This window comes from Schistocerca cancellata, chromosome 12 (genome assembly GCF_023864275.1).
Source record: "Schistocerca cancellata isolate TAMUIC-IGC-003103 chromosome 12, iqSchCanc2.1, whole genome shotgun sequence".
Lineage (NCBI taxonomy): Eukaryota > Metazoa > Arthropoda > Insecta > Orthoptera > Acrididae > Schistocerca > Schistocerca cancellata.
In genome coordinates, this window is record NC_064637.1 from 59,570,414 (window position 1) to 59,594,935 (window position 24,522).

The 24,522-nt window shown below is 38.3% G+C and overlaps 1 protein-coding gene across 2 annotated transcripts in view; it reads right to left on the bottom strand.

Moving 5' to 3' along the window:
* Positions 1–24,522, bottom strand: part of LOC126109845 (collagen alpha-1(I) chain-like) — a 269,369-nt gene that overhangs the window by 114,810 nt on the left and 130,037 nt on the right. For both annotated transcript variants that reach the window (XM_049914904.1, XM_049914903.1), the window contains 3 exons: positions 22,483–22,572; positions 11,066–11,097; positions 6,601–6,681 (listed from right to left, as the gene is read on the bottom strand). In XM_049914904.1, coding sequence (XP_049770861.1) covers positions 6,601–6,681; positions 11,066–11,097; positions 22,483–22,572 — 203 coding nt within the window. The remainder of the gene's footprint in view (positions 1–6,600; positions 6,682–11,065; positions 11,098–22,482; positions 22,573–24,522) is intronic.

Genomic DNA, 24,522 nt, shown 5'->3' on the forward strand with positions numbered 1-24,522 from the left:
TAAATTATTTACTTTCCCTGATACAGGTTACCAACCTATAGCCAGAGTAACTGTGTGGTAGGGTTCCTGCAAACCAAGAATGAGACAGTACTTAAATTCTATAATACACTACTGGCCAATAAAATTGCTACACCATGAAGATGACGTGCTACAGATGTGAAATTTAACCGATAGGAAGAAGGTGCTGTAATATGCAAATGATTAGCTTTTCAGAGCATTCACACAAGATTGGCACTGGTGGCGACATCTACAACGTGCTGACATGCGGAAAGTTTCCAACCGATTCCTCATACACAAACAGCAGTTGACTGGCGTTGCCTGGTGAAACCTTGTTGTGATGCCTCATGTAAGGAGGAGAAATGCGTACCATCACGTTTCCGACTTTGATAAAGGTCGCATTGCAACCTATCGCAATTGCGGTTTATCGTATCGCAACATTGCTGCTCACGTTGGTCGAGATCCAATGACTGTTAGCAGAATAAGGAATTGGTGGGTTCACGAGGGTAACAAGAAACGCCGTGCTGTATCCCAACGACCTTGTATCACAAGCAGTCGAGATGACAGGCATCTTATCTGCACGGCTGTAATGGATTGTGCAGCCACGTCTCGATCCCTGAGTCAACAGATGGGGACGTTTGCGAGACAACAACCATCTGCATGAACAGTTCGACAATGTTTGCAGCAGCATGGGCTATCAGCTCGGAGACCGTGGCTGTGGTTACCCTTGACACTGCATCACAGACAGGAGCCTCTGCGATGGTGTACTCAACGACAAACCTGGGTGCACGAAAGGCAAAACATCAGTTTTTCGGATGAATCCAGGTTCTGTTTACTGCATCATGATGGTCGCATCCATCTTTGGCGACATCACGGTGAACGCACATTAGAAGTGTGTTTTCGTCATCACCTGGCGTGATGGTATGGGGTGCCATTGGTTACACGTCTCGGTCACCTCTTGTTCACATGGACGGCACTTTGAACAGTGGACATTACATTTCAGATGTGTTACAACCCGTGGCTCTACCCTTCATTCGATCCCTGCAAAACCCAACATTTCAGCAGGATAATGCACGACCGCATGTTGCAGGTCCTGTACGGGCCTTTCTGGATACAGAAAATGTTCGACTGCTGCCCTGGCCAGCACATTCTCCAGATCTCTCACCAACTGAAAACGTCTGGTCAATGGTGGCTGAGCAACTGGCTCGTCACAATACACCAGTCACTACTCTTCTTGAACTTGGTATTATGTTGAAACCGCATGGGCAGCTGTACCTGTACATGCCATCCAAGCTCCATTTGACTCAATGCCCAGGCGTATCACGGCCCTTATTACGGACACAGGTGGTTGTTGTGGGTACTGATTTCTCAGGATCTATGCAACCAAATTGCGTGAAAATGTAATCACATGTCAGTTCTAGTATAACATATTTGTCCAATGAATACTGGTTTATCATCTGCATTTCTTCTTGGTGTAGCAATTTTAATGGCCAGTAGTGTATTATGACTGCACCTTTACCATTCTATGGATGCGAGTATGGACTTGGAGAAAACTATTACAGAGAACTGAAGTGGCAGAAATGAGAATTTTATGACCTTTGGTATGATACAAACTAGAAGATCATAGGATGGACACTGAGATAAGTGAGGAGCTCCATTTTCTAGGAATAGTAGCAGCTACGTTTGTATCAACGTCAGATACCAAAGAAAGCACATGACTATAGAGCAAAGGGTAGAAAAAGGATAAAATGACCATGAAGATGAAGGTGCATTCAGCTTTAAATAGTTCGGTTTTGTAACAAGCATAGACTTCTAACCCAAACATATACATGATGACGACGACTTTCTGTTTACTAGCAACCACAGTCCTGTTGTATTTTATGAACGACAAACTTCCCTGCCAGCTTTGTTATTAAATTTATTTATTTACAATCATGATTCCTGCTATTATGCCATTCTTAATTAATATTTCAGTATGAAGTGCAACAATGCATTTTCTCTCATCTTAAAAGAACATCATCCTTGTCTGACTCACATTTAGATATTAGATGTCATATGCATGTCACAACTACTGCATGTACAGTGATAAATAAAAATGTAGTCCTGAAAAGAGTTGGACAAGAATTACAATATGAAATATCGCATACTTTTATATACATGATGTGGAATCTTATTTTATTATGCATATGACATGGAATATGTAAACACATAGGGAAGACATCCTATTAATAGAAATGAATGAGATGAATAGAGAAATAGAGATGAATTTACTGACAGGCAGGTGGAACTTGTCTTTTCCGCCATGCACCATAGAGTGGATTGTGAACTATTCATGTAGATGCAGATGTAGAAAAATGGTCAGTTACTGAAAATTTAACACAGGCAGATAACTGTAATTTTCTTTGAGGGGTTATTATAAAAGGAGTACGGTTTAGAGGAATTGTCACCTACCATTTGGTAGATGAATTCAAGAGATATTACACTGCACTTTATTCAATTTTCATTCTCTTTTTTGTATCTTTTCTTCCCTCTCCAGATCAAGGAAATGGGGTAGATTTTGGAAAAGACATCCAGTGAAACCTGGCAGAAAATCCATAGAGATTCTGGTCGTATGTACAGCATGCTAGTGTCAACACACAATCAGTGCCTTCTCTGCATGATAACAATGGAAATGCTGTCAATGACAGTGCTGCTAAAGCAGAGTTACTAAACACAGCCTTCTGGACTTCCTTCACCAAAGTAAATATTCCAGAATTCAAATCAAGAACAGCTGCCAGCATGAATAAATTAGAAGTAGATATCCTTGGAATAGTGAAACAAATTGCTTAATGAAAGCATGTCTTCCAATCGAGACTGTATACCAATCGGGTTTCTTTCACAATATGCTGATGCAATTGCTCTATACTTAACAAGCATATACAACTGCTTGCTCAACGAAAAATCTGTACCAAAGGCTGGAAAGCTGCACAGGTCACACCAGGGGGAGTAACCCACTAAATTACAGGCCCACGTCATTAATGTTGATATGTGGCAGGATTCTGGAGCATATAATGCGTTTGAACATGAACTATCTCAAAGACAATGGTCTATTGACACACAGTCAACATAGATTTCGAAAACATTGCTCTTATGATGATGATGATAAAGACAACACAACACCTAGTCCCTGAGCGGAGAAAATTTCCAACCCAGCCAGGAATCGAACCTCGGCCCCTTTGCATGGTATTCTGTCATGCTGACCACTCAACTATCGAGGCAGACTGTTCTTTTGAAACACAACTAGCTCTTTACTCACATGAATTGTTGAGTGCTATTGACAAGGGATTTAAAATTGATTCCATATTTCTAGATTTCCAAAAGGCTTTTGACACTGTACAACACAAGCGGCTTGTAGTGAAAGTGCATGCTTATGGAATATCATCTCAGTTATGTGACTGAATTCGTTATTTCCGGACAGAGAGGTCACCGTTCATAGAGCTGACAGTCATCAGGTAACACAGGAGGGATTTCAGACATTTCCCAAGTTTTATCGACCCTCTGCTGTTCCTTACCAACATAAATAATTTAGGAGACAATCTGAGCAGCCATCTTATGTTGTTTTCAGATGCTGCTGCTATTTACCGTCTAGTAAATTCATCAGAAGATCAAAACAAATTGCAAAACGATTTACAAAATGATATCTGTATGGTGCAAAAACTGGCAATTGATCTTAAATAATCAAAAGTGTGAAGTCACCTACGTAAGTACTAAAAGGAATCCGTTAAACTTTGGTTACATGATAGATCAGTCACATCTAAAGGCCATAAATTCAACTAAATATCTAGGAATTACAATTATGAACAACTTAAATTGGAAGGAACACACAGAAATTATTGTGGGGAAAGCGAACCAAAGCTTTGTTTTAATGGCAGAACACTTAGAAGATGCAACAGATCTACAAGAGAGACTGCCCACACTAAACTTGTCCCTGCTCTTTTAGACTACTGCTGCATGGTCTGGGATCCATACCATAAAGGGATTAACAGAGTGCGTAGAGAAAGTTCAAAGAAGAGCAGCGTGTTCTGTATTATCAAGAAATACGGGAGAGAGTGTCATTGACATGATACAGGATTTGAGGTGGACATCATTAACACAAAGGCATTTTTCATTGTGGTGGGATCTTCGCATGAAATTTTGATTACCAAATTTCTCCTCTGAGTGCAAAAACATTTTGTTGATGCCAACCTACATCATCATAATAAAATAAGGAAAACAGAGCTCGCACAGAAAGATATACGTGTTCGTTTTTCCCACGCGCTATTCGAGATTGGAATACCAGAGCATTATTGTGTAGGTGACTCAAAGAAAAGAAATTCGCAACTTTTGCTGCATTGAGGCATTGGAATAACCCAGTGGCAACAGATGAAAATTTGTATTTGAGTGGTCGCCTTAAGCACTTTGGCTCTCCGAGCACGTCTCCCTTGTGACCGAAGTCTCCGTATGCCAGACACTGCAGGGTAGTGTCCCCTGTCCATTATTCCTGTCCACTCACAGACCTACTGTATTCCCACAAGAGGTCAGACATTATAGTGCATTTGCACAGAAAGATCAATGTCCGAAATAACAGACACCATACTTGTATATACACCTGACAGCATACCGATCTTTCATTGCAGATGCACAATAATAACTGACCTCCTGTAGGAATACAGTAGAAGTGTGAGTGAAGAGGAAAAGCTGCTACTCTGCCCAAAACAGAAATCCACTACTACCAACTATATCACTGGAAAAAAATAATGTTAAACTTGAAAATGAAATAAAATTTTTGGGGGTCACTATTACTGATACACTCACATGGAAAAGGCACATTGACGTTACCAGCACAAAACTTAGTAAAGTATGCTTCATGATTAGATCAATAAGGAACGTCACTAACACAAGTACCCTAACCACAATGTACCATGCACTCTTTCACTCCGTACTTAACTACGGAATCATCTTCTGGGGCCAAAATTCTGAATCAATTAAGATATTCAAACTGCAAAAGAAGGTAGTCAGAACAATTATGTTCAAAAAACAAAGAGACACTAGTAAACCATTATTTAAGAAACTAAATATTTTGCCCCTCCCATGCCAATACATACTAGAATTATTATTCTTTACCAAAAAAAGTATCAACAAAATTAGCAAAAATATGGACTACCACGATTATGACACAAGATCAAAAACCTCTCTAAGAATACTTCCCCACTCAACAAAACTGTACAGTGATGGTGTCAAGTGCATGGGAATAAAATTATATAATCATCTTCCAACTTCTATACAAGAAATCCAAGAAATAAATAAATTCAAACAGACAGTGAAATCTCTTTTAATAAAAGAATGCTTTTATACCATCCAGGAATATTTGGAATCAAAATTGTCTTAGTGCATGATAAAGTATCAAAGCTGAATGTTGTTAAGTCAGTTTTGTCACATCATGTAACAATTCTCTGTAAAGATGTAACTTTAAGTAACATAATTTTGTAGGTAATGTAAAATAATCTCTCCTCTGTATTCTTGTTTACTACCTTAGACTCCTGTAAACTGTATATTTGTATTGACTTATCCCATATCAGTTGTACAAGCCATTGTACTGATATGATCCACGGGACAAATAATAAATAAATAAATAAATGTTTAATGTAGTTTTTAAATGACACTGTCCTTCTGTTGTGTTTCCAGTTTACATTTTCACTATTCTGTAATCTCAGTGATTATTTGTGTAAATTTAAAGTAGCACTACATTGCCTACATGCTTCTTAGTTCACCATGTAAATTGTTTGTATTCTCTGTATGTGAAGTTACTATATTCATCAATGAACAATTTTGTGTACATTTTTTTAAATGATATTTGTTAAGAAAAATGACTTGTCCTATATCATGTGTACTTTGTACAATATGTGATCCACAGGATAAATAAATAAATACAAATACAAATACAAATATGGAGATTTGGGGCAGAAGAGAGATGTGCTCGGATAGCCGAAGCAGTTATGGCAATCACTCTCATAAAGTGGGAAATCTGGTGTCGAATTCCAATACGGTACAAATTTTCCTCTGTCCACTGAGTTATTTCAATGCCCCAATGCAGCAAAAGCCAGAAATTTCTTTTGTCAATACCATCAGTAGTGAAATAATAGCCCTCAGGCAAAGCCTTCTTCAGAAACAAAGCAAGTACATCTTACTTTAGTGTGTGTGTGTGTGTGTGTGTGTGTGTGTGTGTGTATGTGTGTGTGTGTGTGTGTGTGTGCGTGTGCGTGTGCGCGTGTGTGTTTCCCTTTCTGAAGAAGGCTTTGGCCAAAACCAGGTATTGATACATTATTATTGTGAAAACTGTAATTTCTCGATAACTTGCGATTTGTAACAGATATTCAATGTCGCGGCCACCCCTGGAGTTCACAGATAAGAGTGGCCATTTGTGTGTGAGATGTTCATGTGTGAATGTGTTTGTGTTTCTCTGTCTGGCGAAGGTCTTTGTCCTGTAGTTAAAAATCGAACAGACCACTGTTCAACATCTCCTCTGCACAGTGAAATTGCAATCTATTCTAATCTGTACTGTTATTGCAATCTAGTAAGACTTACCCTAGGTCCAGGGATAGGAACTGTTTCCACATTGGTCTGTGGCAAACTGGGTCTTTCTCCAAATCCCCTTCCACCTCCAGTCTGCAAAAGAAATGGTTCCGTTACTGTAGAACTAGACTGTTACAAAATGACAACTGAAAGAAAGTTATGGTTAACAGACACAAACCTCCAATAAAACATTTATTTTTGTTAACTCTGAAAATAAGCTTTCCTCTCTGCTCCTCTCCTCAAATGAATAAATCAAGCACTTCCATTCCCTTTACATGCCAAGCTCCCGTTGTAAGGCAATACACATTATAATACCAAAATTCTGCTGCATTTTTAAAAATCTTGTCCTATAAAAATGGCGATGTGCACAAGGTGCTTTTCAATTTTAAATGTTTTACGAGAGCTATCCACAAAGTACATTACGTTTTGGAATTAAAAATAAATAAAGTATTGGAAATTTTTTTTATTATATGCAGATGAAAGCCACACTTAAATACTACTTTTCTACATAGTTGCCATTTAAATTAAGCACTTATCGTAGCGATGGGCAAGCTTGGAAATTCCTTTGTCGTAAAATTCGGCCGCCTGCGCCTTCAACCACGTGGTTACCTCTTCTTTTGGGACAGAAAAGGTGTGATTTTTGTGGATTTCCTGGAAAGAGGCACTACAATAAACTCTCAAAATTATTGCCAAACTCTGCACAACTTCAGAAGAGCAACACAAAACTAGTGCAGAGGAAGTTGGGCTCAAAGATCTTGCTGATTCACGACAATGCCCAGGCCCATACGGCAAATGCCACTCGTGAAGTTCTCGAATCTTTTAAGTGGGAGTTGTTTCCTCATCCGCCGTACAGTCCCAACCTGGCACCTTCCACTTATTCCCAGCAATGAAGAAGTGGTTGGCTATGGAGCGTTTTGATAACGACGCACAGCTTCAAGAAGAGGTAACCACGTGGTTGAAGGCGCAGGCGGCCGAATTTTACGACAAAGGAATTTCCAAGCTCGTCCATCACTATGATAAGTGCCTTAATTTAAATGGCAACTATGTAGAAAAGCAGTATTTAAGTGTGGCTTTCATCTGTATATAATAAAAAAATTTCCAATACTTTATTTATTTTTAATTCCAAAACGTAATGTACTTTGTGGATAGCCCTCGTATTTACAACAAACCTTTATACAATGTGTTACATTTTATCCATGTAGCAACTTGGCATGATATACAACTCAAAATGAACACATTTTATAATGCACATGTTTTTATATAACAAACATTTACGTTAATGTACAGTTTGATTTCCATTTCTTGTAATGCCATACTCAAAGTTTTATTTCATATATTAGATGGTAACTCATGATACGGAATATATTCAATGTAAAGACACTATGTTACAGACCTGAAGACAACAAAGTCTGTCAAAACCAATTGTTTGTAATTAAAGAAATGGTTTTGCGACCTTGGCTTTTTTTTTTTCCATTGTATTTGGTTGTAGTGGACACACTGAGCTACCGTGCCGGCATCTTTAGAAAGTTTTTACCGAGTCAAACAGATCACTGATTCTAATTTCTCAGCATGAGGAAACTGAACTGAAGTTATTTGCATTCATGCACTGATTGGGGAATGTGGATTGGCTTCCTGAATGCCAAATGTCTGACTCATCTGTCTCCCTACCACTCGACTAACACATCAGAAAAATGTAGCTCACCTTCCACCTCCATCTCAACAATTAATTATAATGGTGGGGTGAAACCATTTGTGTACTAGAACTAATCATCACATTACAAGTCTACAGCGCATTTTCAAACAAGAGCAAATAATTCACAACTGGCCAATAGAATACTGAATCAAACCTCTGCAATGGTATAATCACAAACAACACTGCCCATAAAACTGTGCCATTCAAATATTTCAATCTGGAAGTGTTTGTCAACTTCTCCTTCAGCTTAAAAGCTGGTAACATCTTAATGACTTGAAGAAACTCATAAACAAAAGATTTCAGTTGTTGAATTTCAAAATGGAGAAATTTTACATTAAAGACAAAAAATTTATATCACAATATCAAAAATGTTTGGTACAGAGAAATTTACACGGTAAGATGTACGAGGTGCATGATAAAAGTAACGAGACTGATTTTTTATCTACCAAAGTTTTTTTATTTTTTCCAAACATTAATACTGTCACCTTCAAAGCAGTTCCCTTCGGTAACTCTACACCGTTAGAGTCATCGTTTCCAGTCGTGGTAGCAGTGCAGAAAGGCTTCAACCAGTACAGCCTTTAACATGTCGGTCACATTCTTCTGAATGTCCTCGAGACTCCCAAAATAACATCCTTTTAACATTTAATTTTGGGACCAGAAAAGATTCACAATGACTTAGAACATGTGAAATGGTGCGGGGAGGGGATGGCGGGAGGGGGGGGGGGGGGGGGGGGGGGAAGGCTAAGGAACAACAAGAATGACTTTTGAGGTCAAAGATTCCGTGATGGAAATGGTCGTGTGACATGGAATGTTGTTGTCATGCAGCAGCCACTTGTGTGCAGTGTCTGGTCCCATTTGATTCACTCTTTTCCTTAGTCTTTCAAGGACATCCTTGTAAAACACTTGGTTGACAGTTTGTCCTGGAGGAATACTCTCACAAGTGCATGCACATATTCGACATTATCATTGGTTTTTGAAGTTGAAGGTCGTCCTGAGCGAGGTTCATCTTCAGTGTGTTCTCAACCTTCCAGAAATGATTTGTGCCAGAGAAAAACTGGTGCTCTTGATAAGGAATGTTCCCCAAAAACCTGTTTCAACTTTTCAAAGGTCACACTTGCAGATTCTCCAAGTTTAACACAAAACTTGATGGCATAATATTGCTTTCAATTTGGCTGTTCTATTTTCTTAACACACAACAAAAACACAGCTTCATTGATGGTGCTCTCAAAAATCACGCGATGGATGTATGCAGCTGAAACTCGAACTGACATCCAGAAGGGATAAACTGCATTTTGAATATACGAGGGCTATTCAGAAAGTAGGGAACATTACCATCTGACGCCGCTAAGCATGTGCCGATCGCATATATTTTGGTATGTGTGTGCTCAGCTGCTCAGTCATCATCCATCCCTGACAGCGGGAACATCTCTGTGCAACTGGTTTTTTCAATATTTGAATTTGAAATGTGTGCTGCAATTGAAAATCCCGCCAGTTGTGAGGTGCGGTCTCCGATATGGTTTTTGTTGGCAATAAACCTAAAACCTATAGAAATTTGTCATGAATTGTGTACAGAAACAACGTAATGAGTGAATGCTCCATCCATAAATGGTGCATTCGGTTTAAAAATGGCCGAACCAACGTTCATGATGAAGAGGAGAGTGGATGCCCGAACAGTGTGACTGACGATCTTGTCGCTAAAGTCGATGAAATTATTCGTGAAAACAGATGCTTCACAATAACGGAGCTTTCACTTTCTTTTTCACAAGTTTCATGGGCTTTTTTGTTTGAAAGTGTCACTCAAAAGCTAGACTACCACAAATTTTGTGCATGATGGGTACCCAAAATGCTTACAGAGCACCATAAAGAACAGCAAGTGGGAGCAACATTGACATTTCTGGAGGCCTACCACAATCATGGTGATTCATTACTGGATCAAATCATAACCAGTGATGAGACTTGGGAGAAACACGTCAGTTGCGAGACAAAATTACAGTCCATGGAGTGGGGGCACTCAACGTCCCCCCAAAAATCAAGAAAATGTTTGCAAACCTCGTCAGCAAGGAAGTTGATGGCGACAGTGTTTTGGGATAGGCAAGGTGTGCTTCTAATTGATTTTCTCGAATGAGGAGCAACCATAAATTCTGTCTGGTACTGTCAAACTTTGCACACCCTTATAAGAGCAGTTTAAAACAAATGTCGAGGAAAGCTGACATCCAAAATTTTGTTTCTGCGCGACAGTGCCCAAACTCACACGGCAAACCGCACTAAAAATCTCCTTAATTCATTCAAATGGGAAATTTTCCATCTGCCCTACAGCCCCGATCTTGCACCAAGCGACTTCCACCTGTTTCCCAAGATGAAGAACCGGCTTGCAACATAGCGCTTGGATGACGACACGGAACTCCAGGTGGGCGTGACCCACTGGCTGAAGTCTCAGGCGGCAGAATTTTATGATGCAGGTTTTTCAAAGCCTGTCCACTGCTATGATAAGTGTCTCAATGCATTTGGTGACTATGTGGAAAAGTAGTATGTCAGTCGCTCTTTGAGATGTATATAATAAAATGTATTTCTCATACTTAGATCTTTTTTAATGCCAAAACATTCCCTACTTTCTGAATAGCCCTTGTACATTTTGTGAAATAGAGTTACTACCTTTCGCCTTTCTTGTTCACTTTTTTGACTGTCTTTCAGTTTTAGAACACATTATAAATCAAGCAAGCCACCCCCACCCCCGCACAGTCAACTGCCACCTGCCCAAAACTGTAGCAGCAACATTTCACTTACCGGCTGCACTGTCAGCTCTGGTTCAGGTTCATCTGAAATAAAGTAAAATAGTAAATATTAAAAAGGGAAACTTATTTTTATTTTGTTTAGCATATGGCAAAACCACAGAAAAGTATGACATACATGAAACAGAAAAATAATATGGTATAAAACAAACATAGCAAAATATTACAAACTAGTGTAAAGTTATAGAAAGTAAACATTTAGAGAGATTATCAATTTTACAGTTGCACACTAACTCAATGTCCAGGGAGATTAACCTAGCAATAGGCTTTGGAGAGGCTTTTCCAGTTCCCCCTTTGGAGAAGTGTTCCCAGTTTCCTTGAAATATTTTTATTTTGATTTCGTGAATAATGCGGTCTACTGTTTTCTCAGTGCACACCAGTCACATTCATGGCTGTGTGATCACCAATTTACAGAGGAATGCTTTGTATCTTGCTTGCCAGCATCTGGTGTAGCTTCAGATTTTTCTAGATGGCTGCACGAATGTTGGTGGTACAGCTGTGTTAGTCTGACTCCCCATGCATTCTTCTGTAATTAGCAGTATCCACTTACACCATCAATAAAAAACATTAAAAGCCTACGAAGATAAAAATGTTTCATATTACAGCTGAGGAATGACAAAAGACACACAAAAGTATGATATAAATATCCTGTCAACACAGTTGTATTAATCATTGCCATGTTAGTGCTGCCACCAGTCTTGGCAATTGGTTACTCAAGAGAGGACATTCCTAAAACAGCCATCACCACTTTATTTGGATTATTTGAGATTTTTTGAACAACATTTGGCTTACGTAACAACCCCTTCTGCCTGCTCCTTGTGTACTTTGCCTGGTCAAATGCGACAATGTTTTTTAAAGTGTTTGTGACTTGTGTAACTTGAGATGGGACTCAGGAACCACGCCAATATTTAGATCAGTAGATGTGGAAAACTGCCTAAAACCCACATCAAGGCTGTCTGGCACACCGGCCCTATAGTTAATCTGTCAAGCAGTTTCGATATGGGTCTGGGGTGCCTCCATGTGTCCCAACAGTAGCTGCATTGATGTGCTTGCTATCAAGGTGGGTTCCTCAGTTCATATACGAGGCATGTTGAGAAAGTAACTGTAGTAGATTTTTATATTATTTGAAGAAAATTGTATTTAAAGAAAAACATTTACAGGGTATCCTTCACTGTTGTTGACTATTTTTTCCCCATAATCATCAATCCCATTAAACGCATGTGATGAGCCTCGGCTCAAGCTCCTTTATGCCCTCCTCGAAGAACTTTCCACCAGCTCCTTCCCCCACTTCAAAACCTTTTTCTGCACCTATTCGTCACGTGAAAATTTAATTCCACTCATGAGTGCCTTCAGGAAGGTGAAACAATAGTATTCTGATGGCACCAAGCCGGGAATATACGGGGATGGTTCAAAACATCCCACCCAAATGAGTACACTGCCTCAGTGGCGAAGGCTGTGAGAGGACGGGATTTCTAGTGCGACAAACACACTCCCCTTGCATTCCCCTCTCTTTATTTTGAGTGCTACTTTTTAGTTTTTCACAGTATTGTTGTGCACCAATGGTCTCCCACTGAGGCAGAAATTTGGCTACCATAGTGCCTTTTCAGTCCCACAACACCTGAAGCCATGATTGTTTCCCAAAATTGTGGTTTTGAACTTTTTGGCATATGGCGAATTAGTGTGATGCTACTGTGACAACTACTTTTTTGTCTCACTGCATGTGATGAGTCACCCATGTTTCATCTTCAGTCACAACAGAGGTCAGAAAATCCTCACCTTCCAATTCAAGTTACTGAAGAAACTCACAGACGCTTCTGACTCTATATATAATAGAGCGAAACATTCCACGTGGGAAAAATATATCTGAAAACAAAGATTCTGTAACTTACCAAACGAAAGCATTGGTTGCGAAAGCTTGAAATTTGTGTGTATGTTTGTGTTTGTTAGTGTCTCTATCAACGTACCAATGCTTTCGTTTGGTAAGTTCCAGAACCTTTGTAGGGAAACATTCCACGTGAGAAAAATTTATCTAAAAACAAATATTCTGTAACTTACCAAACGAAAGCGTTGGTACGTTAATAGGAACAATAACAAACACAAACACACACACAAATTTCAAGCTTTCGCAACCCACGGTTGCTTCATCAGGAAAGAGGGAGGGAGAGGGAAAGACGAAAGGATGTGGGTTTTAAGGGAGAGGGTAAGGAGTGATTCCAATCCCGGGAGCGGAAAGACTTACCTTAGGGGGAAAAAAGGACAGGTATACACTCGCACACACACACATATCCATCCACACATAACAGACACAAGCTTGTGTTTGTTATTGTTTCTATCAACTTACCAACGCTTTTGTTTGGTAAGTTACAGAATCTTTGTTTTTATATATCCCTGTTGCATCAGTTGGTTTGAGATACATCTTGTTCACAGTTTCCAGTATCTCAGTGTTTCTGTGAGTGTCTCATACAAGAGAGTTTTAGAGAGTTGTGGAAACATTGCAGAAATTTCATCCACTGTCAAATGGCAGTCTTCATTAACAATTCGTTGATTTTTTCACTACCTCATTAATCAAAATGGAAGGTCTTCCAGTCCTCTGTTCACCACGAACATTTGCTCTTCCTCCTCTAAACTCCCTACATCATTTAAACACACTCATTCTTTTCATAACACCTTCACAGTAAACCCTTTTGATTCATGAAAAAATTTCTGTAGGTGTTATTCCTCCTGCGATCAGGAAGCAGGTTACAGCAAGTGGCTCGCACTTGGAGCGATTTCTTGTAGAAAATATTAATTTTTTGTTTTCATTTGAAAAAAGTGCTGCAGCATCGCATCGAATGCTTCTTGAGGCATATGGTGATCATGCTCTATCAGAAGCAACATGCAAAAGATGGTTTCAACAGTTCAGAAATAATGATTTTGATTTAAGAAATGAAGAATGTGGAAGACCACCAAAAAAGCCCAAAGACACCGAATTGCAAGCAATATTGGATGAAGATGATACTTTGAGTCAGAAGAAAATGGCAGAAATGCTAAACGTTGCACAACAAACAATTTCTGATCGTTTGAAAGCTATGGCAAAGATCCAAAAGTGTGGAAAATGGGTGACACATGAACTGAATGAAAGACAGATGGAAAACCGAAAAACCATTTGTGAAATTTTGCTTCAAAGACATGAAAGAAAATCAATTTTGCATCAAATTGTTACTGGCAATGAAAAATGGATTTATTTTAAGAATCCTAAATGGGAAAAATCATGGGTTAATCCGGGACAACCATCAACATTGACCGCAAAACTAGATCGATTCGGCAAGAAGACAATGCTCTGTGTTTGATGGGATCAGAAAGGTGTGGTGTATCACGAGCCTCTAAAACCTGGTGAAACTGTGAATACTAATCGCTACAGACAACAAATGATCAATCTGAACTACGCATTGATCAAAAAGAGACCAGAATGGGCCAGAAGACATGGCAAAGTAACTTTTTTATACGGCAATGCACCTGCACACAAAGCAAAACTGGTTCAGGATACAATCAAAACACTTGGCTAGGAGCTGCTACCCCACCCACTGTGTTCACCAAACTTGGCCCCTTTTGACTACCATTTGTTTTCATCAATGGGACATGCATTGGCTGAGGACCATTTCGAATCCTACGAAGAAGCAGAAAATTGGGTGTCTGATTGGTTTGCTTCAAAAGATGAACATTTCTATTGGTATGGTGTCCACAGATTGCCAGAAAGGTGGTCAAAATGTATAGAAAGCAATGTTCAGTACTTTGAATAAAGTGTTTTTACTTTTCAATTCAAAATTAGTGTTTCATTTTCACAAAAAAACGCTAATTTCATACCGGTACACCTGGTAATATTCTTTTGCAATAATAAGTAAAATAATTTAATAAGTAACCCAAACCAATGATGGTGCATTCAGTCTGGCACAAATGAAACATAATGCAAGCTACAATCTGAGAAATTGCCCCTGACGCCTCCCCCCCCCCCCCCCCCCCCTCCATCCCGCCCAAGCTCTTTTTGCAGTGTTTAAATTTAGTTGATTCTTGCAACAAGTGCTTCAGTTGAAAGTAGTTTTTCTTGTCTTAAATGCAAAAAAAAAAAAAAAAAAAAAAAAAAAATATTTTCAGGATTAATTATCAGGTCTTGCTTGTAACTCAATTGAAGAACTAGCCCTGCAAGTACTTGAAAGCTGAGACACACGGTATAACGATGTCATCGAAAGACTTGGCTAGAAGAGGGATCATGAAGTTATCTTTGATTTTACAAGTAACAATGCTCAAATGCTAAACCTAGCAGTATATTTGCAAACAAAAGTGAGAGCCATTATTATTATTGTTATTATTATTTCTTTCCTTTCTCAGACGTTATGTCTGGTAAAAAATGGAAAGTGACACGGACCTTGATCAAGCGTGCCTTCCTTTTAACTGTACGGTATATGTTACATTGCCTTTAGAAACTTTCGGGTAATTGAACATGTATCAATAATTACAGATTTCTGTAGTTGTATATATACGTTTGAATGTAGCTGTATTGTGTTGATGTATTGGTGGATATTGTGTGGTATGATTCCTGTAGTTGATAGTGTAATTGGTATAATGTCAACTTTATCCTGATGCCACATGTCCTTGACTTCCTCAGCCAGTTGGATGTAATTTTCAATTTTTTCTCCTGTTCTTCTTTGTATTTGTTGTATTTCATATGGATATTTCGATTAGTTGTGTTAATTTTTTCTTTTTATTGGTGAGTATGATGTCAGGTTTGTTATGTGGTGTTGGTTCAAATGGCTCTGAGCACTAAGGGACTTAACATCTATGGTCATCAGTCCCCTAGAACTTAGAACTACTTAAACCTAACTAACTTAAGGACATCACACAACACCCAGTCATCACGAGGCAGAGAAAATCCCTGACCCTGCCGGGAATCAAACCCCGGATATGTGGTGTTGTTTTATCTGTTATAATGGTTCTGTTCCAGTATAATTTGTATTCATCATTCTCCAGTACATTTTGTGGTGCATACTTGTATGTGGGAATGTGTTGTTTTATTAGTTTATGTTGTATGGCAAGTTGTTGATGTATTATTTTTGCTACATTTTCATGTCTTCTGGTGTATTCTGTATTTACTAGTATTATGCATCCGCTTGTGACGTGATCTACTGTTTCCATTTGTTGTTTGCATAGTCTGCATTTATCTGTTGTGGTATTGGGATCTTTAATAATATGCTTGCTGTAATATCTGGTGTTTATTGTTTGATCCTGTATTGCAATCATGAAACCTTCCATCTCACTGTATATATTGCCTTTTCTTAGTCATGTGTTGGATGCGTCTTGATCGATGTGTGGCTGTGTTAGATGATACGGGTGCTTGTCATGTAGTGTTTTCTTTTTCCAATTTACTTTCTTTGTATCTGTTGATGTCATGTGATCTAAAGGGTTGAATGGAAATACAGAAGCGTCCGATCCTACCCGTCGGCTTTGACCCATGACGTCACAAATATGGCGGAAATGACCATAAATGACAATTCCAATATGGCGGATATAAAAACGTCGCATACGTATCATAAAGACGAAAATACATAGAAAAACAACACACACATAGGTTTCACAAAAAGACTAATGACTCTAACGGGACAAGCGTGAGAAATTGAGGGTTTTTGGGTGGGGACAAACTAAATATACACAAGTTTAGCCACCCACCGCCATACAAAACCACGCAAGATGACGAAAAAAATCGACATCACAAAACTCACCAAATACCACAAAACACATTCTTATCTGGAATCGGACACTTCCCTTGACCTATATAGATCTACAGTAGCTCCCGATCCCATAAATTAGGATCGAACACTTCCCTTGACCTATATAGCTCAACAGCATCTCCCGATCCCATCCCCCAATACAAAAATCAAAATACACCGCAAAACATTGCGAACAAACACTTCCCTTCACCTACATATATCTACAGCAGCTCCCGACCCCATAAATTGGGATCGAACACTTCCCTTGACCTATATAGCTCAACAGCAACTCCCGATCCCATCTCCCATTACAAAAATCAACATACTCCACCAAACATTGAGATTGAACACTTCCCTCCAACTATATAGCTCAACAGCAGCTACCAATCCCATAACTTAGGATCGACCACTACCCTTGACCTATGTAACTCAAAAACATCTCCCAGTATGAATACCAAATATGGCGGATATAAAAACGTCGCATACGTATCATAAAGACGAAAATAGCCCTCAACCGAGAACTATTAATCCGGTCTTTCATATCCATTCCTGAACAAAAACCACAACCGAATACACTTAATAACAAACTCAGCCGATGTACAGCAATCATTATTACATTAACCATCACACAAAACCGTTAACTCACTAATACAAATTCCGCTTCAAAAAGAAGCACGCAGCACTCACCACTGACCAACAGCAAACTGAGCCCAACACACCAAACAAACGTAAACCATGAACATACCACCAGAGGGCACAACAAACAACAACACAACATCTACAAACACGCCACACTCACAAACCAAACTCCGCGCCATAATGACGTCACACACCACAACACCCTTACGTCACGGGTCAAAGCCGACGCGTGAGATCGGATGTTTCTGTTGACCCGGTTGGAGAAGTGGTTATGAAATTGCAAAGGTTTAGCCGATGTATTTATATGAGTGATTGCTTTGTGTATTTTGCTAGTTTCTGCTCGTTCTATAAAGAATTTTCTTAAATTGTCTACCTGTCCATAATGTAGGTTTTTTATGTCAATAAATCCCCTTCCTCCTTCCTTTCTGCTTAATATGAATCTTTCTGTTGCTGAATGTATGTGATGTATTCTATATTTGTGGCATTGTGGTCATGTACGTGTATTGAGTGCTTCTAGGTCTGTGTTACTCCATTTCACTACTCCAAATGAGTAGGTCAATATTGGTATAGCATAAGTATTTATAGATTTTGTCTTGTTTCTTGCTGTCAATTCTGTTTTCAGTATTTTTGTTAGTATTTGTCTATATTTTTCTTTTAGTTCTTCTTTAATATTTGTATTATCTATTCCTATTTTTTGTCTGTATCCTAGATATTTATAGGCATCTGTTTTTTCCATTGCTTCTGTGCAGTCGCTGTGGTTATCCAATATGTAATCTTCTTGTTTAGTGTGTTTTCCCTTGACTATGCTATTTTTCTTACATTTGTCTGTTCCAAAAGCCATATTTATATCATTGCTGAATACTTCTGTTATCTTTAGTAATTGGTTGAGTTGTTGATTTGTTGCTGCCAGTAGTTTTAGATCATCTATGTATAGCAAATGTGTGATTTTGTCTTGGTATGTTCCAGTAATATTATATCCATAATTTTTATTATTTAGCATGTTGGATAGTGGGTTCAGAGCAAGACAGAACCAGAAAGGACTTAATGAGTCTCCTTGGTATATTCCACGCTTAATCTGTATTGGCTGTGATGTGATATTTGAATTTGTTTGGCTATTAAGTGTGGTTTTCCAATTTTTCATTACTATGTTTAGGAACTGTATCAGTTTAGGATCTACTTTGTATATTTCCAATATTTGTAGTAACAATGAATGGGGTACACTATCAAAAGCTTTTTGGTAATCAATGTATGCATAGTGTAGTGACCTTTGTTTAGTTTTAGCTTGATATGTCACCTCTGCATCTATTATCAGTTGCTCTTTACATCCTTGTGCTCCTTTGCAGCAGCCTTTTTGTTCTTCATTTATAATTTTGTTCTGTGTTGTATGTGTCATTAATTTCTGTGTAATGACTGAAGTTAATATTTTATATATTGTTGGTAGGCATGTTATGGGGCGATATTTTGCTGGGTTTGCTGTGTCTGCTTGATCTTTAGGTTTCAAAGTTATTCCTTGTGTAAGTGTATCAGGAACTGTGTATGGGTCTGCACTGTAACTGTTAAATAATTTAGTTAGATGTGAATGTGTTGAGGTGAACTTTTTTAGCCAGAAATTTGCTATTTTATCTTTTCCAGGGGCTTTCCAATAGTGCGCAGAATTAATTGCTCAGTTGACTTCATGTTGCAAAATTATCACTTCAGGCATTTGTGGTATCATCTTGTATGAGTCTGTTTCTGCTTGTATCCACCGTGCATGTCTGTTATGTTGTACCGGGTTTGACCATATGTTGCTCCACAAGTGTTCCATGTCTGTTATGTTTGGTGGATTGTCTATTTTAATGTGTGTTTTTTCTATTGACTGGTAAAATTTCTTTTGGTTTGTGTTGAATGTTTGGTTTTGTTTCCTTCTATTTTCACTTTTTTTGTATCTTCAAAGTCGTTTAGCCAATGCTTGTAATTTCTGCTTCTTTTCATCTAATTGCTCTATCGCTTCTTGTTGTGAGATTTTACCTAACCTTTTTCGTTTTTTGTCTGATATTTCATTTCTTATAAATTGTGTTAGCTGTCTGATGTCTTTTCTCAGTTTTTCTATTCTGATCTGTAGCCTGTATTGCCATGCTGGTTTTGTGGGTTTCTTCTGTGTGTTGGTTGGTTCTGATCTCTGCTTAGTGTGTATATTTAGTGTAGTGAGAGCTCCTATATAAACCAGTAGTGGTAACTCATCTTTTCATTTATTTTGTTGTGTATGATTGTGTTGATAGTTGTTATTGTTGTTTTGACTTGTGGGTTATTTGGTGGTCTATGCAAGAATGGTCTAATGTCTGTATTTGTGTCTTTGTATTCTATATATGTCAGCTGAAAATTTTCTTCTATATCTAACATGTGTGTCACTTCATGTTCTATTTGTGCTTGTTCTGGTGGCTGTCTTAAGATTTCGTTTTCCTCTGAATGTTTACCGTATTTACTCGAATCTAAGCCGCACTTTTTTTCCGGTTTTCGTAATCCAAAAAACTGCGTGCGGCTTAGAATCGAGTGCCAAGCAAGCGGAAGTTATGAAAAATGTTGGTACGTGCCGCCACAACTAACTTCTGCCGTCGAATATATGTAGCGCTGCGCAGGTATGCTTTGTAGGCACAAAGATAAATACTGGCGCCAAAACCTCTGCGTCAGTAAATAAATTTTTTAAAAAAAAGTGGAAGACGAGCTTTTTTTCTCCACTGCATTTTCGACCACTGCATTTTCATACATTATCCAACGAAGTAAATACAAATTCCGTATTGTTAATCTTCGAATGTAGCACAATTTCAGTGTACTACGAAAATGTGACTGGCAGGACTGGGATGTTTGTCAATATGGCCAACTCTACGTTCTGAATTTTTTCCTATCTGTGAGAAGAGATGGTTGCTAATAGGAACCTGATGAAATTTGAATCACATACGGTATTCTCTTCACCATAAGAATAATACGAATATAAACATTTTGCCATGTATTCTTTCGTGTTTGCTGCTATCTCATTTAAATCCTGTCTGCCTAATAAACCACGAAACTAGAGTGAGACAACAGCAAACGTGGAAGAATATATGTATCGTCTCATGTTTATATTCGTATTATTCTTATGCCTAATAGTGATACAGTCAGAAATGAAGCACGGCAAGTGGCAAATTTTTAAATCTAAGATGAATCTAATTTCTGTGCAGAATTTGATGTAATAAAGAAGCGGCCGCAAAGATTTTCAAACGGAGAAAAATTTTCGCCTAACTCTCGTTCAGAACATGTTCTATCATACGCAGTCTATTATTTGATTCTTGTTGATCATTATCAAAGAAATCAGCAGTGTAAGTAACAACAAATAGCAGTCTCTTGCCATTGTTTCGCTAATGAGACGATTCCCCATCCCCTTTTTTTTTTTACGCGGCGGTAGCACGCACAAAAGCAAGCCATGCCGCGAGCGGCGACAGGCCGTAAACACGCACTATCAGAATGCGACAAACAATGCATGACACAGTGCAGTAATGCATTTTCAGCTTAAGAGTGACGCAAACACCTATAACAAAGAAAACGGCATTTATCAGATCAAAGCAAAATAAGCAATGATTCAAACCAGACGAAGCACGTGAAAAAGGAAGGGTACCCGTATAAATACGGTCGGAGCGCCTGACGCATAGCAATGGCTACGTGGTAAAGCTTAACTGCTAAGCTTACGACTCGAACCAAACTACTGTAGCTTTATCGTCATTCATTTGACCTAAATTGTGTCTCATATTACAATGGACCAACTTTGTTTCGATTTGGAGGTGCGCCCTAAAACTTTTCTCTCCCTTTGAATTTCGAGTCTCAAATTTCAGGTGCGGCTTAGATTCGGGAAATTTTTTTTTCCTTTATTTCGAGTCTCATTTTTCAGGTGCGGCTTAGATTCGATTGTGGCTTAGATTCGAGTAAATACAGTAATTGATGCGTGTTGTTCTTTGTTTGTTTGCTCTGGGATGTTTGAGTCCATTACTGTATTTTCTTCTTCTTCTGATTGCACATTATTTTGTTCCAGTATTTGTTGTACTTGTTGTTTGATGTTTTCTAATTCTGACTGGGGTATCCTATTATTTTTTATTATTACACAGATCTGATCAGCTAGTCATTGTTCTGTTAAAAATTTTAATTCTGGGTATTTGGTAATAAATGTTGTGTATACTTGTGATCTGTATCCAGTTGTGTTGGTTCCAAAGTTTGTTGCTTGGTAATAACAGAACATGAGGTGTCGGTTAACTTCATCTGATCATCTCATCCTCTGTCTTTGTTTTCCTTCTAGAGTGGTTGCAGGAAGCATATCCTGGAAAACACCTCTATTTGGATTTAAATCATTTTCCGTGTGACTAGCTAGTGTCGTTACCATTGTGGATAGGGTTGAAGTGTCGTCCCCAACCATGACAGCACTTGTCCGAGGCTTCATTAGTTCTGTCCTGAACCAACTAATCACACTAAAAGGGGGGTTAGCCCTATTAGTGGTTCATTCTTTTCGTTGCCTTTTACGACTGGCAGAACACACTGGAGGCCTATTCTCTTCCCGGGCCTCAACGGGTTTTCAATAGTAATACCACTATTATTATTATTATTATTATTATTATTATTATTATTAACAATAGTAATACCACTAGCAGTGGTGATAGCAGTGATAATAGTAACAGTAGTAGTAGTAGTAGTAGTAGTAGTAGTAGTAGTAGTTGTTGTTGTTGTTGTTGTTGTTGTCGTCGTTGTCATCATAGTGGTAGTGGTGGTGGGGTCTGTGGTTGTGTGGGGGGTCTTTGGAAATGCCAGTTATGTTCACACTAAAATGGAAGGAAAGGTGATTTTTCAATATGTTTCCTGGCTGCCCCAGAATTTAGGCCCATGATCTGCTATTGGAAACTACTTCCTAATATGTAAGAATCATTAAGAAACTACAAGAGGAAGAACATTTTCAGACCACTTTACAGCATTCATGTATACAGATCTACACTGTACAGAACGGAATCCTGCAGAAGGCTGAGAGAAGAGGGCTCACCTGCACAGACTGGACAGCACTCGCCCAGTGGAATGTACTGCTGCGTCGCACACACCAGATCTTCACAAATGACGTCTCTGCACCTGTCATCTGTAACAAGAAATGTGAAATTGTAGAGTCATATTTAAGGGTTTCATAACATTCTATACACTATGGCCCAAGAAGAGAAGGCACTGATGCGGACATGTATTGCAAGATAGCAAGGTGGAAGCTCCATTGTTTAAGACATAGCTGGTATGTGGCTTTTGACGATGATATAAATCTTATGTAGAAAAAATTTATTTGTGGAAATATAACAAGTTTAAGACTCAGAAAAAATTGTGGGCACTTTAGGATTGTCATACCTCATTTTACAGTCCTGATCTGTAGTACAAAGTACCCATCTGGGAATCCATTCCAGTTACAGGTTGCCTATCTAAGAGTTTTTAAGGGGCACAACAATTTAACTTTCAATACTTTGCGTAATTATTGACAAAATTTAAATTGCTGTCATCATCTACTCATTTAGAGCTATAGTCTTATGTCACAGGTTTAATACAATAAGACAAGTATGACAGAAACAGTGTGTTCATACTGAGGCAGTGTACCTCAAGCTGTACAAATGCAGACATTTTATTCATCCAGTATTTGAGAGCACTTAGCAACTTCCAAGAAAACTTACACATAATTCCAAATCTTCACAAAACTTTTTCTTGCTTATAGCCCCACAAAATGAAGAAAGGCAAAAACGTCTGTTGCTTGCTACATCTTCGTTGCTCGTGCAGTAAAACTTTTGCATCAAGTATGATGTTTTAATTTACTGCTTTGTTACTACCACCTCTATTCACAACTTCTGCTTCAGGCAGTATCCACATATACTACAGAATGTACCTGCAAAATTATGTTATTGTATGACACACAGTTTAGAGGCTACGATGTCAAACACTCTGATGTGTTAAAACCAACTTTTGCTTAAAATGGAGGGCAAATTACCCAGACTATACTCACTCACTGTTTGATAATGAGAGCATTAGTAACTTCCAAAAATATTTAATCATAATTTCAAACCTCTTCTATTGATTTTCTCACTCACACGCTTAATGTAAAATGTTTAACACATTAATTCATTTGCAAAGTAATCAGATGTTTGAAGCTGTTTTATAAATGGGAGTTCAAATCTTTAAAGAACTCTGTTTTATTGGTTCTCTTCTAAATAAAGAACATCTTCTCTCCTTTCTAAATTTTGTAGCTATAGAAATATTAATACTCAAAAATTATGTTGCACAGTTATCCAAATGCTTGAACGCAAAGCTTCCAAAAATTTGATGTTACTAAACTGTAGCTCTCATTCTTCTGTATCCACAAATGTATATTTAAAACAGGAGATAACATTAGCAAAATGTCAAAAATATAATATTTTGCTACACACTGTACAGACGTTAGGAGGGAGTGCCATGAATATAACATCAAAAATCTTGCCCAGTGGGGTGTGAGCATGGGGTGCAGATGAGTTAAAAGGTCACTTTCTTATGTTTTTCTTGAATAACTGAATAAGGCAAAAACCACAACTTTTAACAAAAGTGCTGAAAAAATTAAACTACATTTAGCTTGCCACAAAAAAAATGTTCTATTTATTTCTTTCTCTAGAATTTATAGTTTTCACAATGCAGGAAACGGAAAACTGAAAGAATATTAAAAATAATGATTTAATGAAGTAATGTTAATGTTTATTGTTGAATTTAGTAGGTAAAGAACAAATATTCCACTCTCTCTACCACACTACATCACAAGAAACAACTACGGGGTGTTTCACAAAGTTACACTGACCCTCCATAGTACGCCTTACAAATCACTGGCACCACAGAGCACAGACACAAACAGTGGGATGTTTATTTTCCACAAAACTCGTTAATACTATGTGGAAGACAGATTCAAGTTACTAATACCACTAACATAAGAAAAGCATATGGAAATATTCTACGTAAATCACTGCACACTGCTTTACGCTGCTAGAGGGGAATTTGATTCTTAGTCATCTCATATGGCAGCTGTACTGGCTGT